The 21,327-nt window shown below is 31.3% G+C and overlaps 1 protein-coding gene across 5 annotated transcripts in view; it reads right to left on the reverse strand.

Moving 5' to 3' along the window:
* LOC144837872 (alpha-L-iduronidase-like) overlaps nucleotides 1–21,327 on the reverse strand; it is an 87,023-nt gene that overhangs the window by 46,916 nt on the left and 18,780 nt on the right. For all 5 annotated transcript variants that reach the window (XR_013611562.1, XR_013611561.1, XR_013611563.1 and 2 more), the window contains exons 8-11: nucleotides 21,225–21,303; nucleotides 18,109–18,349; nucleotides 7,771–7,849; nucleotides 5,381–5,481 (exon numbers count right to left, since the gene is read on the reverse strand). Coding sequence is in view for 2 of the 5 variants with exons in the window: in XM_078693175.1 (XP_078549301.1) it covers nucleotides 5,381–5,481; nucleotides 7,771–7,849; nucleotides 18,109–18,349; nucleotides 21,225–21,303 (500 nt within the window). In the remaining 3 variants the exon portion in view is untranslated. The remainder of the gene's footprint in view (nucleotides 1–5,380; nucleotides 5,482–7,770; nucleotides 7,850–18,108; nucleotides 18,350–21,224; nucleotides 21,304–21,327) is intronic.

A 21,327-nucleotide genomic window follows, 5' to 3' on the forward strand; every position in this document is an offset into this window, starting at 1 on the left:
CACTTCTTACCGCATATGAATATTATGGGCTAAACACTGTGCAATAAGTGGATCAAATATTTAGGTAGTCATGTGTCCAACTTCTCACTGTTTATGAATATTATGGGTTAAATGATTAGTGGATCAAATTTGAAGTCTATGAGCCAGTTGTATCCTTAAATATTAACATTTTATTACTAATGTGAAATTAAGATGTAATCAGTCATACAAACAAAATTGAGATCGGTAGCTTTCAACTTACCGACCAATTAAACATAGTGACTAATAATGGTTTGCTAATTAATTAGTGTTCAGATATACAGAATTTATAAATTCAATTTAATCAGCATATGGGTTTGTAACTCAAAGCGAACGTTCATGTTTAATTTAAAACGGTTTCAAAACCTAAACTTAGATTTAAAGTTAAACAAACACTGACATTTCAAAAGATTTACTATAGTTTAAACATTGTCTTAAAGTTACGGGTGTCAGGTTTCAATAGATACATCCTCTTTTAATCTAGTAGAAGATTGACATTTAACTGAAAGAAACAAAATGCTATAGACAATCATTTTGATTAACGCTATCTATAAATTACAATCAACTGATATTTATTCGTAGAAATCAGATATTTTTGTAGTCAAGAATAGCTATAATGTATCCCACATCAATTTGCCAAAGAACAAGAAATATCAAAGGAATGAACATGCATTGAAAAACAAATTAGGAAACAACAATGTAAGATTTCTTTTTGAAACAGCTTATCATGAACCATACAACTTCTCACAAATATACAAGCTCTCACAAATTTCGCAAACTCTCATGGATAATACAATACAACCTCTCACAAAGCTAAAGTAGCAACTCTCATGTAGCATGCAACATCTCACAAAGCTGGCAAACTCTCATAGATAATACAGTACAACTTCTCACAAAGCAGGCAAACTCTCATGTATAATACACCCTCTCACGAAGATGACAAACTGTCATGGAGCATACAACATCTCACAAAGCTGGCAAACTCTCATAGATAATACAGTACAACTTCTCACAAAGCAGGCAAACTCTCATGGATAATACAACCACTCACGAAGATGACAAACTCTTATGGAGCATACAACATCTCACAAAGCTGGCAAACTCTCATGGATAATACAGTATAACTTCTCACAAAGCAGGCAAACTCTCATGGATAATACAACCTCTCACGAAGATGACAAACTCTAATGGAGCATACAACATCTCACAAAGCTGGCAACCACTCATGGAACATACAACATCTCACAAAGCTGGCAACCTCTCATGAATAATACAACCTCTCATAAAGCTGGCAAACTCTCATGGACCATACAACATCTCACAAAGCTGGCAACTCCTCATGGAAAAAACTTCCATAAACTCATCACAAATCAGTGTAGCTCTGAACAAAGTGTTTCTTTACTATTTAAAATGTAGAATTAACAAGGAGGCATGCAGATGACACCGACAATCTCCTATTTTAAATTTTACAATATGTTAGACTTAAAGTGAATTAACATGATAAATTACACTACTAAATAGCTTATGAGATATTTCTTGTCTTATCTCCAAGTTGAATAGTGCAAAAGAATCTATACTTAATGTTAATATTTGATGTGCTGTATGTGTGATGTGATGATTATAGATACTGTAGTTCATTATGCAGTAAACTAAGTGTTAGTAATTAAAAAAGTTGTTTATACTCTAGATAATGTTTGCCACGATGATAATTCTGAGGTAAATGATGATTGTTTTTAATTCAAACTAAACTTTTTCTAGTTATAGTTACTTTAATCTAAGTTTAAACCTCACTCGCATTAGAATAAATTTAACAAATATTGAAATCTGCAAATTACAGCAACAATGTACTGTATTGTTATTGATTAGACAATGAAGTTTTATTCAAAGGAATGAATACATAAATAAAATCTATAAGAATACTCTATCATTACAGATGTTGTAAACAAAGACAGTATCCCGGAGGGTGTGGATTCGATTTCATCAAATTGAACATTAGTTTTAAATGCTTTATTAACAATAATTAATAAGATGTGAGTAAGAAAACAAAGGACGGTAACTCGTTACTGCCAGTTGATTATACCTTCAACTAGATTCAAAACATCTTCAACCTCATGGGGTAGAAAGATTAACTTGGTGCGTCATAATCTAAGGTGTTAAGCTTATAATAATAGAATGCTTTCAATTTGAGATGATCAACGACTTAGAACCTATGCATAGATGTCTTCGGTCATCTTCTGGGCCTAGAAACTAACAAAACTGTGTCAAAGAGTAAGGAAGGACTTCCCAACTTCCCCACATGTGCACAATGAATTAACATCTAACCAAACTTGATCATCGCTCGTCACAGAGCAAAAGCTCACTAACAATTTTAATGTACATGTCATTGTCAATGCTTTGTTGAAAACCATCATTACTTAGATGACGAAAATGAGTGGTATTGCATATTGGTAAGGGAAATCGGACAGCATGCGAGAGGTCTGGGTTCAATACCTGCTAGTATACATTAATTTCATTGTCTCGTCCTTTAGAAGGGATGTAAAGCAGTTGATTCCATGTACATACACTGCAACTTTGGCACATTATTCAAAAATAGTAGGGATCATCTCCTGGTGTGCCCTCTGGGAGAACAGTCTTGTACGTGAAGGTCACTCAGTATAAAGAGGAAATAAATCAAATAAATAAAAAACGTCACAAAATTACAACCTATGCATTCGCCAATTTCAGAACCATTACTTGCACAGTATGCGTACATATACGTAAGTTCAATACTCACATGGTTCAGTAACCGAATGTCCATGGCAATTCACAAATTATTGAAAGGAGGATTTTTCTAGTGGATCCAATATCATGTAAGAAACAGTTCAATTAAGATGTTACATATGAGCATGTTTTCATGTACTAAGGGTTGGCAAGATTGTAATTATCTTCATAATCTAGGATTACCATTTAATTTTTATTTCAGATGTTTGATTGGGTTAATTATTAGAAACATGATCATTACGTTAACCCTAGCTAACCGGTACTTCACCTTAAATATGACCTATAAAACATTTTAATGATGTAATAGGTTTAGGATGAAAATTCAAATACTGTTCAGGGAGTAAAATGTAAATGCACACGAGAAATAAAACTTAGGGCTGTAAATATTTATGATATTTACTCCTGGCTAAAAGTTCAATTTGATTGCATTGTGATTTCAATATCTTTCATTACACCTACATTATCAGTTATCAGAAAGCAGAATTATGCCAGAAAGATTGATTATAATTAACCTACAAATACTGCTGATCATTAGTTGATACTTCATTGTAACTATAGTAAAGTACTTGCAGTACACAATCATCCAAATACAAAATATAGTTGAGAATGTATAGGTGTTTCAAATTTGATATATAAATGCTGAATCATAATTTGATACTAAAGATAAGATAAATCTTTATTGTCATGAACACAACAAGCAGGTGATGTAATAGGTTTAGGCTGAAAATTCAAATACTAAATATTGTACTCTTACTATACAAGTTATATACTGGGAATCAGCTACCCTATCTGTATCTAACCTTCTAAATAACTAGTAACGAAATATCTTTTACTTTTAAGTATTAAACATTTCATTTTTATCATATATTATTACTGATGCTTTATATTCTCACTTGTTCTTATTATTTTTTGCAAACCATGTTAAAGGGTCAGCTGAGACGTGTTTACTTCTAGGTTGGTCTTCATTTTTATGCTCTGTATTATTTGTATGCCATTTTGTTGAAATAAATGTTTATGAATTGAATAGTAAGAAGGAATATTTAACTTACATTATATTAACCCTACACACTGCATTTTGTACTAACAAAAGAACCACCTTTAGCAACCCCACCAAAGGGAAATGTTCCATTTCCTTCAAAATGGACAAAAAGAAATGCAAAATCACAAATCATTAAATATTAAATGTAATTGGTAAGGAAATTTTCTTTAATCTTTTTATAATTAGTGAATTTTGTGTAATGAAAAAGTACATGGTTATCTTCTCTAAAGATGGTTATATAAATAAAAAAAAACATTGTTTTAGGATCATGAATAAAATCTTACTAGCACGCATAGTTAAAAAATTGATTGAAGTGCTCAGAAAAATCAGTGCAAAGCTCTGAAAATGTCATTCAGTATACAACAGACAAATAAATAAATCAAAAGATTATTAGTTTGTTCTAAATTAGTATTCCTTTGAGGATTATCTTCAATTAAAGTTTTGACATAAAAATAGATATTTTCATAAGTAATTCTAAATTTCCATGTCAAAATGTTTTACTTTTCATCTTTAACCTATAACATAAGAATCTCCTATTTGTAAAAAATGAGTAACATTTTGAAAGGCATTGTGGGATAGAATAGAGCCAATGTTTGGTCATTGAGTAGTGTACCTTCAATATGTTAGAAAGGTAAAGGTTTTCAAATCTTGTATAGGAGATGTGACATGTATCCGGGACTCTTATTTTAGGCCTCGAGGATGTTTCAGTCCAGGGACACATGCGCAAGTTTCGTATTTGTGTACCAGAGATCTATATTAACATTAATTGTTTACCTTTCTAGTTTAAAGAGGTCGCTGTCATAATGGCAGCACCCAGTGTGACGTTATGACCCTGTACTTCCAATACAGTATTTTCTATGTCAAATTTACAGACAGGAGAATCCTTTGTTATAGGTGCTTTGATCTTTACATACTTTGAGCACGTAAGATACAATATGGAAAATTGCTGTACAATTTTCAGATTAAGATGATGTTGAGAATTATGGAATGAAATGCAAGTTGCAGAATTTAAGCCTGCTTAATCCAAGTAACATTGACGATAATTGTAAGTGACATAAAATGAGTTTGTAAGACACTAATCCATTTCAGATTAGAACATTATGAGTAATCCTTTCGTGTTTTTCATCAAACTGGTCCACTTTTTAAAATAAATAATGCATAAGATTTAACATATTTCATAATTTCTTATATCATATTCAGACATGTATTGCGATCAATTCATGTAGCAATGACCCAAAAGTTCACTGTTTTATAACCGATACCACAATTGTTTACCGGTTGTGATTTGGGGCTACAATTTTACTATTTTGTACTATCCATCACTCTTAAACAAAACATACCGAAATTCTCTGGGCACTGATTGGCTGTGCTATTTTAACAGCCAATCACTGACAATTTCGTAACCACTTTATTGTTGCACGACTTGTTCTACTTTAGTAAAGGAAGGAGACTAATTCTGGTTTCTTTTATGGGTTACCTATGCTTGGCCAAGGTGCTTGTAATGCATCCAATAAATGCGATTACAAATGATTGAAACGTAACACACATATGCGTATTACATACCTTTGACATTTTCTTGTATTTTAATGGTAATCTTGATATTGTCTTGTCCTGTGACATTACTAGTATCTGCACTGTTGACTACTAAAACACTCATTTCAAAGCTGAAAAAAAAAACAACTACATATTTCAAACAGGAAATTGGGACATACAATGCTATAGATACGGTTCAGAGAATCGGATGGCAGACACAAAATGAAAAATAATATTGAATATTATTCCAATTAAACCGAGGTACTGTAGTGTAAGTGTTATTTGCATTTATCTGAATTTGGAAGGAATGTAAGAAAACATTTAGGTTAATGATTCTCCTTAGAATTGATTGCACAGCAGTAAACGGTTCTCAATCAAGACTTTAATTAGGATAGTGTGACTTTACTTTTTGTGTACTTGGTTACATGATGGTGTATTCTTATTTGTAATAAAAATAAAGCATATAAATCCTGTTTTGTGCACTGTGCCCTATCTCTGGAGATGTACACTTTGTAATTTATAACTCCCACGTAGCTGAACTTCCCACAAAGTATTGCTGGATTAAAATCTAATATTGAAAACTTTGTATTAGATAATATAGGTTTTCATGCTGTTAATTAAATGGAATAACCCTTTAAATAGAACTAGGCCATCGCACTTACAGCAATTGCCTGTCTCAATTAAAACACAATACAGCAATAAATCTATTCTGAGAATATATAGTTTGCATTCATTTAACACAGTAATCTACATTGTGTATAATAATAATGTATAATTATAAATGCTTACATTGCACTTTATTATGTCACGTAAGGGTAACTTGAGAAACAAACATTCAAATCAGTTATTGATATGTATTGTGTAGGAAAATGTGTAATAAAAGCATTTAATTAATAAGTATAATAGGTAGGTAATAGATATAAACTAGGTCTCTATGCATTATAAACAATAGGAAAAAGAAGTGACGAAAGAAGAAGGAAAAGGAACCATCACGCTAGTACCGATTATGTCATGTTATGTTATTATATTTCGATTATGTATGTACTCCTGTCTTAATCTTTTCATGAATTCAGTGGCTTCTACTTTAAGTGAACACAAGCTAGCGAAAGAAAACTGTAATAAATGTTTTAATGTAAATCTATTATGGTTTCGTGTTTGTCGTCAGTTTGTTTAAATAAATTTGGTATAGCAAGAGAAGTAACTAAAATTTGAAAATAAAAACCTCTATTGAATAAGATATCCACATTAGAAAATCGAATTTGAAGTAAGTTGTATTCATTATAGATGCTAACATATTAACTGGTTTCATCTTCATAGAAAAAAAAATCCCATAAATTTGGAGTGGAAACCGTAACAGGCTTCAATCCATTAGAAAGATTTCTGTCATTCTTGACAATTGGCAAATCTTGCAACACATTGTCACATCACTAACACTGTACAAGCATGAATATAATAAGTTACTAATGCACCAACGCTTTCAAAAACAAATAAGTATAGCCAAGCTACATTATTAAAATTTTAATTTTCAGCTTTTTTCTTGGGTATAACTAGAGTAGGATTTACAGTCTTAAACTAAATTAGAATCTTAACTCTATAACATTGTCACCATGTCAATCATATCTTGCTACATTAATACAACTTTGGATCTCAACAAAAGTGCCAATTTTAGCACCTTAACAGTCCCTGATCATTACCAGAATCCATAGCTTGCTACATTAATACAACTTTGGGTCTCAACAAAGTGCCAATTTTAGCACCTTAACAGTCCCTGATCATTACCAGAATCCATAGCTTGCTACATCAATACAACTTTGGGTCTCAACAAAAGTGCCAATTTTAGCACCTCAACAGTCCCTGATCATTACCAAAATCCATAGCTTGCTACATTAATACAACTTTGGGTCTCAACAAAGTGCCAATTTTAGCACCATAACAGTCCCTGATCATTGCCAGCTGTTTGAGTAATCCTTAGCTTGCTACATTATTTCAACTTTGAGTCTCAAACAAGTGCCAATTTTAGAATGTGACCTAATATCAGTGCCTGATTATTATCTGTTTGGGGAATCCATGTAGTAGCTTGCCACATTAATCCAACTTTGGGTCTCAACAAAAGTGCCAATTTTAGCACCTTAACAGTCCCTGATCATTACCAGAATCCATAGCTTGCTACATTAATACAACTTTGGGTCTCAACAAAAGTGCCAAATTTAGCACCTTAACAGTCCCTGATCATTGCCAGCTGTTTGAGTAATCCTTAGCTTGCTACATTAATTCAACTTTGAGTCTCAAACAAGTGCCAATTTTAGAATGTAACCTAATATCAGTGCCTGATTATTATCTGTTTGGGGAATCCATGCAGTAGATTGCCACATTAATCCAACTTGGGGTCTCAACATAAGTGCCAATTTTAGCATCATTACCTGTTTAGGGCATCCATAGTTGACAGTATTGTTGCAAGTATACCAACATCACTATCATTACTAATGACTTTACCATCCACTAAAAAACATAAATTACAATTAAATGTAAGTATAAACTTGTTTTATGAATAAAATGTACCATAAATATAGTATTACTAATCAATCATTACTCAATTTTACAAGTCAATATGTGAAAAAATAGAGTATGTATTCCATTGGGTGTTGATGTACAGTACCAAAAACCTATTTGATTATAATTACTAACAATATACAGAATGTACTATCTGGAAATTTGTGAGATTAATAGCGGTATTGACAGAAAGAAAATTTAGACGTAATTTATAGTTTCAAATTTCTCGTGGCAATTTATAATTATTTAATTGGGTTTTGATTGTCTATACAGATGTGTAAACCCTGTCGACAATTAATTCAATCAAGTTGCTGATGGTTTATGGTATCAGATTGTATCAAATTGTATTAATCATTTTTATGTATTATCTAACTCTATAAATCTAATTATTGAAGTCAACTAGATTTGTATAATTTTCCATAATTATCAAAAGTATTACGCCTCAAGCATGATGTTTGACCCTATTTCTGGAGATTAAACTGATCATCCTAATGATGCCAGTCCAACAGAACTGAACTATCTGTCATTTAAGTAAAAAGATTTGCAACAATATTGTATCGTCAGACACATTGCAGTGTCAAAACATTCAACCAATTACGCCACTTATGGCCAGCTAAATCCCAGAAGAGGCAATTACACGTGATTCATCGCATTCTAGTCTTAAATCTGGCTTCAATATAACATCTCCACATTTTACATATCCGATAAAAGATCAATGTATTTGGGAGACCATTAACTTCAAATCAAAAAGAAAATAAAATCCAACCGGAAGACATTTTTCAAGCGGACTTTCTGTCAGTTTCAGTTATTATTGACAGTTTTTTCCAAAGGTTTAAGAAAATTTGAAAAATGAGAAACGTTTTTTTAGTTTGAAATTGAGATGGATAATATGCCTTAATTTGTATACATGTAATTGGGATTGTGATTTATATACATTAATAGCACTTAGCTGATAATGAGCTGTATTACAGTTCAAAATGTCTAAGCAAGTGTTCCACATTTATAGTTTTTACAAAAAATAAAAATAATTTGTAATAGTGAAATTTAATGTCATACTATATTGTAGCAATATCTTTTAGCGAAGACTTTTGAACCACTGTAATGGATTAAAATGACACGTAAATTACTTTCCTTTTTAATCTGATTAAGCTTTTATATGGCGTCCTACCAAGAACAGAGTACCTAATACTTAAACTACTTGATAAAAAGAAAAGTTATAGGATGGCACTTAAACAGAGTACCAAATTTGTTGCCCTCAAATCAACAGGTAGCACTTCATTCCAGATGCAGCAACAGAAGAATTATCACCAGCTTTCCTTTTAGATGATGGAACAAAAAGTCGGGTGGAATCATTAAAGGAACAAAGTCAACACCTATTACAGTACCAGTGACCATATCTCAGTTTATCAAATATAAACTTTAGCATCTTTATCTTACATCCAGCTTTTTTGTATTCCATATAAAGTGAAACATGGGTATGGAATAAGTAAATGGAAAATTCAAACCACACAAAGAAGCATGGAAAGAATGATGCTTGGGTATACAAGGAGGGACAGGAAAACCAACAAATGGGTCAGAGAACAAACAAAAGTGAATGATGCATTAAAGACAGCAAAATATTCAAAATGGAGGTGGCCAGGATATCATAGAAAGGATACATGATGGTAGATGGCAACATAATATATTGCAGATATGAATAAGAATAAGGCTTTTTTTTTATGAGCACTGATACAAACCCTGTATTTCAAAGAAAAACATGATCAAGTTATATGTGTGAATAACAATCATCAATAAATATTATTCGCTGCTGGTTTTTTCTCTTCTGCCTTGAAGTCTCAACTGCAATGTCGTTTGTAATTGAATGATGTTAGTGCTTTTCTCTTACATTTTCGACATGCCCATTTTTCATTGAATAACATTTACAGTTCCAAATACAATTCAAATTTATTTTATCAAAACGTCAATATAAAATGTTACAGAACATCTACAATGTTTTACCTATTCAAATCTATTTTAAATTGTATATCGAAAAAATTAATGTTTAAATAATAATTAATATATTATTATTAATACAAGATTTGTTGCTTTATCTCCTAAATCACATGAAAACTTCTAATTTCCATTATATCTTATTTGCTTATGTTAGAATGGTATTTACATGGTGCCTGTTCATTCATTTTCTCCTTCTCGGTCGGTCGGTCGGTCGGTCCGGTATCACTATGCATTGTAGCACGCGACTTAATGGCTGTTTTGTGATGGCCTTGTTTTTTTGTATCTCCAATGAGATCCAGCCACTGATACCCACAGCATTGTCATTTTTTCAGTAATTAGAAGAATTTTACAGCAGGCGGAGGTATGCACTCTCAGAGTGGTTTTCTAGTTGTACATGTTTCTGTACAATAAAATAAATGTCACTTCACTTCAACCTAGTACAGTATTAAATTATGTTCTTTTATTGTTCTATTATCTTAAAAAAACACTCAAAATGAGGGGATCGTCTGCCAGATACACCTGCTATAGATCTAGACAGGATATTCTCAAATATATAACATTGAATTTACTTAAACTAATCATATGTGTTTAAGCTAGTAAGTTGAGCAGATATTATTGAACAAAATGTAACTATGTAATTAAATTATACAAAGACAGACTTGCTAGATGTTTTTATATGTGTCTAAGGTTAAGTTTGTCCAATCTTTTAATAAAGGAAAAATGAATAATGGCATATTATCTATACGCTGGTAGTGGTAATTATTGTAATTTAACTATTGTACAGGAGTAATTAAGCTTTATATACATTTTATTATTATTCACAACTTGTACTTGATTGTAAAATTATCACTTGTGCATACTAATTTTCTCAGTGATTTAATTTATTAGATATACCAGTCACTCTTACCTGGGTATACCATGACTTTAAATATAAAGAAAGTTGATTGTAAGGTTACTCAAATATAATGACAATGCTGTGGGTATCAATGGTTATATCTCAACTGAGATAAAAATAAAAGCTTAAATAAAAAAAAATAAAGTCAGCCAGAAGATTTATGTGTCTATCTATCTATTTAATTTCTGGTTTAGTCTACCTTCCGTTCATATTGATATTCATTGAAACTTGTACAATAAATAAAATTAATTAATGTTGTAAACATCGCAACCACCCACAGAAATTATTTACAAGGAAAACAAAGTTGTTTTTAATTTCACTTTCACTTTTTTAATTCACTCAAATTGGATTGAAAACAAAAAATAATTACCTGGAAACATTAAAAAACATCATTAGGATAGTCGGGGCCAGGTTCTGGAAATGTATTTAACAAATATAATACTCTTGAAGGAGTTGATGAACCAAACAATCATCAAATTGCAATCTTATCTTGTGATTATCATTTTGTCTCTATGGGTTTATACTGAAAGATGGCAGATACTAAAGGTTGTTTTACCCATGGAAATATTATCTTCTATTCTCAATTGCTCCTGGGTTTCAATATGCTCATTGTTTCATTGCGTATTCTACAAGAGCATATTGGATATATTATTCAATACAAAAATAAATAATGAAATTAATTTCTTAGACCAATAGTATAATCTATTTTTAAACGACAAATATTTACTTGCACAGGTACTTAAGTATGTGTTTCACATATTAAAAACCACAGTATAAATACTGTTTTTAGAAATTTGTCAAACATAGTTTTAAAATGTTATCAATTGTCAATAGAATATAAAGTATTGTTGCCTGATGGATAAATATTTTTATTATGTCAGAAAATACTCTTCTTGAATTGATTTAGTCGTTATAAATATTGAGTCTTGAAGCGTTTTGAGTTGTTGAATTAAACTCAAAACATGAGCTTGCTACATTAAAGTTGACGTTAAGTAAATAAGATTTTTTCAAAAACTGGGAAAAAAAGTTAAATATTTTTATATATAAAACAACAAAACAAGCAGTTATACCCATCCAATATGGACAGACACCATCTAATTAGTGAATCTGATATGATTGTTCAGACATAGCTGAATTGGTAAGAGGAAATCAAACGGTACCAAAGCTTGAATGGAGAGAGTAAGTAACAAATATTGGGTTATTGCATAGATGTATTGTTAAAATATTCCCAGAGGCATTATGTGTAATTAAAATTACGGCACCTATTGATACAGTACCTCTTTGGCTATCCAAGGCCATTAGAGAGAAGTACAGTATTTTTGTACTCAGAAGAAGGATATTAAGTATTATATAAACTGTTCACTCAAACTGTTTTAATAGGCATAGTCACACTTAAGTTTACCAAATTCAAAGAACAATTTGAAATTTAAAAAAAAAACTATAAATGAAAGTACCTATAAATAAACGACGTAGCTCCTCCTTTAAAGTTTACTCTTTTATTGTCTGTATAACTGACAGTAAAAAACACTGTTATGTTATTTGTGTTTTTATTAGCTGTCATTCTGTATTGTTATACACATGTTGAAGTTATTGATGAGTTACATATTTGTACCATAAATATCTTATTACAATGATCTAGCCCAGACATCAAATCAATACTGGTGAATACTGTACGATAAATGAATGAATATGAGCTGCAGTTAAAATAAGCAAGCCCAATAAGCCCTGAAGTTAAAATAAATGCTGGAGCCAAATAAGCGCTGCAGTCAAATAAGTGGCTCAGTTGAATGGAACAGAGCTCCCCAAGTGAATGATAAAGTAGAAGCACTACAGTAGAATAAGTGCTGCAGTCAAATAAGGACTGCATTCAGGAATAAGTGGCTCAGTTGAATGGAATAGAGCCCAATAAGCAAAGCAGTTTAAAAAGTGATGCAGTCAAATAAGGACTGCATTCAGGAATAAGTGGCTCAGTTGAATGGAATAGAGCCCAATAAGCAATGCAGTTTAAAAAGTGATGCAGTCAAATAAGGACTGCATTCAGGAATAAGTGGCTCAGTTGAATGGAATAGAGCCAAATAAGCAATGCAGTTTAAAAAGTGATGCAGTCAAATAAGGACTGCATTCAGGAATAAGTGGCTCAGTTGAATGGAATAGAGCCCAATAAGCAATGCAGTTTAAAAAGTGATGCAGTCAAATAAGGACTGCATTCAGGAATAAGTGGCTCAGTTGAATGGAACAGAGCCCAATAAGCAATGCAGTTAAACAAGTGCTGCAGTCAAATAAGTGCTGCAGTCAGGAATAAGTGGCTCAGTTGAATGGAACCAATCCTAATAAGCAATGCAGTTAAACAAGTGCTGCAGTCAAGGGAGCACTGCAGTCAGGAATAACTGGCTCTGTTGAATGGATCCAATCCCAAAGCAATGCAGTTAAACAAGTGCTGCAGTCAAGTGAGCGCTGCAGTCGGGAATAAGTGGCTCAGTTGAATGGAACCGATCCCAATAAGCAATGCAGTTAAACAAGTGCTGCAGTCAAGGGAGCGCTGCAGTCAGGAATAAGTGGTTCAGTTGAATGGAACAGAGCCCCAATAAAGCAATGCAGTAATAAACAAGTGCTGCAGTCAAATAAGTGGAATAAGCATTTGCTTCAAAAAGATGTATTTTATAAAGAACTGTAGTGGTTAGTATTGAATAATGTAAGCTTTGTACTGCATAGTCAGATGAGTCATTGGTTTAATGGCATACATACAGCTAGTGATCGCTACATTACCTAGAATTTGCTTTAAAAAAATTACAATTTAAATGAGCTGCAACAGACGCTCAAACCTCAAGAAATGCACTTATTTGATCATTTATACAGTTTATGTGAATATTATTTTAAGTCCTATAACACTTATAAACTTGTATTGTAGTTGGAATATTACAGTTTACACTAGAGGAAACTTCACTGAAGGAAGATACAATTTTGTTATGCAATTTCACAAAAACTAAATATCAAAAAGATATTGTGAAATGTGTCAAAATAACTAACCAATACAGTGTATGCTAAAACTTTAATTACAAACAATGATTAAACATTTCATTTCTTGGAAAAATGAAACATGATGCATGCAGTAGCTATAAGAAGTAATTAATTACAAACTTCAATTGCTTACAATATCAAATATCATCAAATAAAATAAAATGTAAATTAAGAAAAAATAACTCTACAGCAATTGTTTTGGAAGGGCAACAGGTAATACATGACCTTGAAATTCTGAATGAAATTAAAAACACTTGAGTATTGTAATTAATCAAAACTAAAAGCTCTAAAGAGAAAAACAACTGTCTCACAGACTATACAATCATAATAGAGAGTAAACAAAATATTTAAAAAAAATTACCATTACTGAAGGAAATAGTGAAAGACACTAGACCTTCAATTTTTGACATTTTGTAAAAATAATGCATATAATATATTACTTTAAAAACATTAAACCAGGTCATTCCTAGTGTTAAATGTACGTTTTATGGTTAATTACGATAAAAAGAGAAAAAAAATGCACTACCTAAGTAGCTCGCATCGAATGTCCTCTCCTGGACAGTCTTATGCCTAGCTTAGTTAGGCTTAGCTGTGTAGGCCTAGCTAGTAAAGAGCAGAACATAGGAACATCGGACACTATCTATAGGCCTTAGCCCGGCATTGCCTCATTGCTTATTGTCTTTCCTTTTTTGGCAGAATCCGTTAATACAAATTGGCAAAACCTGGTATTTTCACTGAAAAGTTATGGTTCTTTTATATGTTTACCCTTTCACAATCAATCGAAAGTTTCACAATATGAAAATATCAATCCTTACGTGATGCATTCTGGTATTTGTAGCGGACCGCTTAATTATTAAAATCGACTTATTTTTCACACTTTTAACCATTTAAAGATGGAAGAAATTATCGCAAAAATCAAAAGTTAATATGAAATGGAAGGAAAACAGAATGATGAAAATGGTTGTACCATTATATTTGTATTTATTTATTCAAACAAGAACAAAACAAAACAATAGGCATGTATGGTTATTATATATTAATATAAGCATCTACTACAACTATAAAAAACATTTTGAAATCTCGCATTTCCATTCACAGTCTGACATGAAATATTTTCTCCTTCTGCAATCAGCAGTGGTGCAGTATGTTGGTGTCATTGTTTACTACTTTTCTTTCTACTTCTATTCAAGTGTAACTACATAATTTGTAGAAACATAGAAACGTAATCTGTATTTAAATTTCTTACTCTTAAAACGAATAATGAAGACATCAAAATGTCAATCTTTTTTCAGTCACAGACCGTACAAAAAAAAATTAATGTCGTCGCTGTGTCTATTTGCTTGCAATTTTAAGGTCGAAGGTTCGAGCCTCAGGTACTAATACATTCAAATGGGCAAAATGAATGATGCCTATCCACCGATTTAACACTGCAATGTATTGAGTATAGTATTCTAGCAAATACCTAAGGCAATAAACACAAAATGCAACATCCAGCAATAATTAATAACAAACTATAATTAGATAGTAATTAGTAAAATAATTATGGGAATGACAATGAAATTGATGTTTATCTCCACTTCTATGTATCGATACATAAACTTGTAATTAAGAGGAAGTATTCCCTAGGTGATACAAGAGCCTACAGCTTATGAAATATTGTTTCATAGGTCATAAATTAATTTTGTACAGTAGCAGGCTGATTAATAATAATATAGATATTTAGTTTTGTACAAAAATTACCCTTTTGTGACATTAATCAATGGTCATGCTTAATTTGAAATTGTGTTTGTCATGCAAATGAAGGTTTTTATTGAGATTAATTCTTAGGTCACAAAATTTAATCAAATTTAATAAAATGTAGACTGACCGTAAAATTAAAATTTCATCCTCATATTCGCAACGGCCATTGATTGAAATCGATAAGCTATTATAGAATACTGATGGCCAATAAAATAACTTTTTATTTTTCATTCAAAGAATGTTTATGAGGTAAATGTGGAGAATATTGTTATAACGCTGAAAATCACTCTCGCTTGCACTAGAATCAATTGAGCTATAAAAAAGAAACAAACAAAAAAAATAAATTATCAGATGGTAAGTGAGTGATTTTTTTTTGGTTTTGGATAATTTTTGCATACAGCAAAACTAGGGCACTATATATTACAAATGTGTATATGTACTGACCGCTAAGGTTTATATGAAAAGTACTAGTTCAGCTGTCTGATTGATAGAGCCTATCAATTTGGAATTAAAAGGGAATCGGCGGGATTTCACTTCGGACATTTATCGGTGGTTGCGCATAGTGTACAGCTTCACTTCGACGAGGATGTTTACCCTCAAAATACTAATGGCCCTTCTACTAGATATTGCCTCCAGAGAGAGTTAATGGAATTGCAAGTTACACAGTGATAAATCAAATGGACAAAATGACTCACCAAGACACACAAGGCCCTACAACATGCAAAGAATCTAAAAATTTTGTATTCACTCTACAATTCTAGTCAAAGAATACAGATAAAATATTTGAAAAAAAACCCAAAAAACTGTGGGCCATTGAAGTCTTTGCACAGTTAAATAAAACTGAAGTACACAAACATTTTCGTAAACTGAAAAGTTACGATTCTTCCAATTCTTTTGGCCTTTACGATCGAAAATGGGTGAATCACACTAAGAAAAACAAAAATATCAATCTGCGCGCAATACATGCTGGTATTTTTAGCGGGCCGCTTAATTTATTAAAATCGACTTTAAAACTCATATTGTTTATAGACGAAAAAAAATATCGCAATAGGCCCATATAGTATTTATTTTACATAAAATGCAGTATGTGACCTTAAATTAGAAAAAACAATATGTAGGAACGTGTCTTTAAGCGATTGTGGTTTAAAAAGTTAATCAATTATTGATGGTTAAGTATAGATTATTATAAGTATAAGAATTCATTATTTGTCCTATTTGTATACTAAGGAATACAAAGTATACAATTAGTAAAAATAAATTATCTCTTTCCAAATGTATTGCGACAGAAAAAAGATTTTATTTTCACCATGGTATTAGGTACTACATTTTATTTTAGAAAGAAATACATTACAACGCAAAAACAAGGTTTATGTGCTGAACATGAGAGCAATAAAGTAAGGTTATGAGCATATTAAGGGATTTAACCTCTGTCAAAATTAACCCATAAACACAAAAGCAATTTTATTTTATTCCTTAACAGATAAAACTCCTAAAAAATAAGAAAAAAAGAAATCTGATCTTTATTTATTATAAAAGGATTATCTATACTATTTCAAGCAGTAGAGATATATGAATTACTGTCAAGAAATCTTTTATTTTATCACTGATCATCTAACCTTTACAATTTTATTATAGTAATATAAGGTTCTTCCTTGTATGACATCTACACAACGCAATAAAATGTGTTTATCTGCCTTTACTATAAGTGGACAAATGCAATGTTAGGTTAGTAGTCACTTGGCATAAAAAATGTAATAAAGCTCATATCTGCTTTTACTGTAAGTATGTTAGCATTATTGTAGTTTAATTTATGTTTTATATTGTACTGTTTAGTGTCAGCTGTCTAGGGAGCACACTTAGCTGTCAAACTGTGTTTCCAAAATTTATAGAATTCATTTTTAAAAATATAAGAGAATTTAAGTTTTCGGTTTTCTGTCCGGATTTGATTATACAGTAGATAAAAGTTCAAATGTTGACAATAAATTTAAAATCTCCTTTTTTTTGTATACCTGATGTACTAAAGGGTAGTTTGATCAGGATGAAATAGAAATAGAGCAAATTAAAGGGCTTACATAAATGTGAACAACTAATTGCATTACCATAAATTGAAACAATTTAGCCACAAAAGACACCTGACAATTTCATAACAGATAACACTTTATTATAGTGGGTTCGTTAAGTACTGTTTTCGTGTCAAGGGAATTTGTAACGGATTAAAAAAAAAGCGTGTAAATCCCTGTGCTTTTTTATGCGTATACAGTACGCCGCTATTGAACAATGTGTATAGTTAGTATGCCCTCTAAGGTTGGAATGTTTGAATAATCCAGTTGGGCTTGCTTCTCTGTTCTCAAACAATTATTCATTCAAAATCAAAATCAGATTTGTTGTCAATGTCATTTAGAGCTTTTTCTACACTATCAAACTTCATGTGACAAAAAAATGGGATGTGCACATATATGGACATGATGATGTCATATCACTACCATATTTGGGCACATCACATCTTTTTTGTCAAACTAGTTTGATAGTGTAGACAGAGCTTAACAAAATAATGTGAGCTCACCTGAGACAGATGAATACACCTGTTTGTTACCCATCAGAGAAAGCAAACCCATCACGTTTAGAACAGGCTTCTTTATAACTTGCACCGTCTTCGGCATTGTATTATTGATTTGGAAACGACTCACTAATGTTCGTTGGTCAAAAAAACTTGGGTAAAAATTCAAGAATCCATTATCGTTACTTAGCAAGGAGTAATTTATCCCTGGCGACTTGCTCAGAAGATTTTGATGTTGTGTCACGACCTGTGAAGATTTGAACGAGAAATCATTAGATGCTTGAAGGGGAAATTTCAAGTTACCAGATTGTATTATATAATGCAAATATATAAGTTCAAAAAAAGAAGGTTAATTGTCTACACAAACTGTTTATATGATTATTGTACTTAAAATGAAACAGAAAAAAAACAAAATTGTCATTAATAATTATGCTCATTTTAGTATCTTCCTAATCAATTACCTGGAAATGATGCAAATTTTATTTTTAAATAATCTTTTTTGCAGGCTTTCTTACAATGAAAGCTTTGTTTCATTCCTCCCACTAAATGATTACATTCGCAATTTATTGGGAAGAAAGAAAAAAAGCTAACTAAATCATGAGGATGATTAAATTGTAATAAACAGACAATAACAATCATGTCATCAAAAGCAACCCATTTAAGATTGGATGTAACAGCTCAATAACAATGAATCTTTCAAAAAAATGCTTTGGTAGATTGGCTTAATGGATAGTATGATGCACAATAGAGGATCTTATAGCTGGCAGTTATCTGAAAATCATCTGTTTAAAGGAGGGTATAATGAATTTGTATACAACTCATAATCAGAATCACTACATGGATATAAAGCTGATGAAGAAGATGAACACAATACATTTTGTTTTTGCTTCATTGTAAACCCACGCATTTGTTAAATACATTTTAAATACTATGGTATAATGGTGAATAATTAACAAATATTGTTTAGTTCTCAGCTACTACTACTTTAATTGATTTATTTTCCAAAAAAAAATATATCAGTGCAGAAAAGGTATTACTTGGAAAGTGATTTACCAAGTATGTATAATCATTTATAAAGCACCAATTCAACAACAAAATATAAAAAAAGGAGCACATTTACTAAATAAATGAGTTTTTAAATTCATTCTAAATGAATAAAAAATGTGTGAATGTTTAATTAAATCTATATATTGGTGACAAAAAAACCAGCCGAAATGTACTAGCATGTCCTCTTCATTATTCTGCGTATTTCAGTCTCTGAGCGCTTACTTATTACTATATAATCTTTATTAAATAAAATTTCTTTACCTATTCCACAACCAGATGAAATTCTTCCAATATATAATCTTTTATTTGAATTTTGTGGTGTCTTATGTGAAAACAAAAATTTTTGTTTCCATGGCAAAATAATGGTTTCTACTATACCTCTAAACACCAGTTTCTAATGAAATATTTACATTTCCTAAGTGCACTTTTTTTTTTCTTGGAGGCATTTGGCCATTTTTCTATCAGTATAATATACTCTCACAATATATGAAATTATAAATAAATATATAGGTATATAATAAATATAAACATTTTTTCTAATTTACTCCATATACATTTTTTCAATACAGTTCATATGGTGCACAGTTAAACAGGATTTAGTGATGAAGATATATTATTATTTTTTTGCGGAGATCCCGCTTCGTGAATAAAAATACTGAATAGATGAGGGCGTATCAATTTGATTTCTGGTGCACGTGCATACAATTGAGGACTAGTGCTGTTCCGCCGTACCACGCCGAGAATGTTAAAGAGTCGCTATCCAATCGAGTTTGAACAATACCATGAAAGCCTCAGTGGTCTAATGGTTAGGACAACTGCATATCAAGCAGACGGTTCAAGTTCGAGACTTGGTTGGGGCGACTTTTTCTCATTCCCACAGATTTCCTCATCTTTATCGTTTCAAATTAATTAATTAAATTTCAGTATATCACTGAGCGGTTTAGAATTAATGTTCTTTGCCTGATGTGTTATTATTATTTTTTCATACACATTTTATTCATTTTATTGTTTGTTAGGCATGAGAGTCAGATGCCCACATTGATCACTATGACACTCGTGAATAAATAGCTAGCTTGTCTTGACAAGTTAGTGAAACAGTGTGGTGATGTGAGATTGCGTTTTCGGACTTTTTCTGTTGTCTTGGTCAATTTATTCGGTTTTTTAGGCTATTTCGTGGTTTTTTTACATCAAAATTCATTTCACACTTGTGCTAAACAGCGCATAGAGACTATTTGTATTTTGCGCTATATAAATTTAAAACCATTAACCATATACCAGGTTATAAAAATTGGATTATGCTAAAAAATCCTTTTGGACAAGTAAACTCGTCCCTAGCAGTCACAGTATCAAAAGCAACGAAAATGTTTTATATTAAGATTGCAAGAAAAACAGATTATGTAATTTTAGCTAAATTATATAACAAACGTTTTTTTGTGTAGACAACATTTTGAATTTTTGAACTCATTTCCTAGTATCTTAAGTTCACAGACTTGTTTGCTAAGTTTTAAAAACAATTCGAACAACATGCATGAACCTCTTTTAACACCAAAATACATTAATAAATCATTTATCGTAATTTCTGAGCCATGGAAATAAAATTGTTATGATTTTAAAAAGTAACGTCACAAAATGTGTTTTCAGTAAACTTATGAATGATGTGTATAACATCTCCTATAAATCTTGGCATTGAAAATTAAAATTAACAGTAGACAGGTATGAATCACTTTGATGCAAATGTCCTCAGGCATATACTTTTCCTTGCTATTTTATATGGTAATTCATTTCTTAATGTAGTTAATTGCCAACCTTAAATTATGTCTAAAGTGATTAAAAGTTTAAAATTTTCTTTTTAAAACATGTTTTTTTAATTGGGGTTGCTAAGGTGTATTTAACTTAATTACACTACTCAAAGATCATCATCCTATCAAGTGAATAATATTGAAAATTATGTAACAACATTTATGATAATAATAATAATAATAATAACATGACGATGCAGATGATGATATAAAGATGATGATGATAATAAGATGATGATAATGATAATGACAATAATGATGACACTAGATAACTACCTTCGCAACAATGGCTGCATATGTCGCATCAGCACGCCACCATTCAGGTTTGCTCCAACCTACCAACGGATCTGCTTCGCTGAAATAAAACAAAATCTTGTTG

This window comes from Antedon bifida, chromosome 3 (assembly GCF_963402885.1).
Source record: "Antedon bifida chromosome 3, ecAntBifi1.1, whole genome shotgun sequence".
Taxonomy (NCBI): domain Eukaryota; kingdom Metazoa; phylum Echinodermata; class Crinoidea; order Comatulida; family Antedonidae; genus Antedon; species Antedon bifida.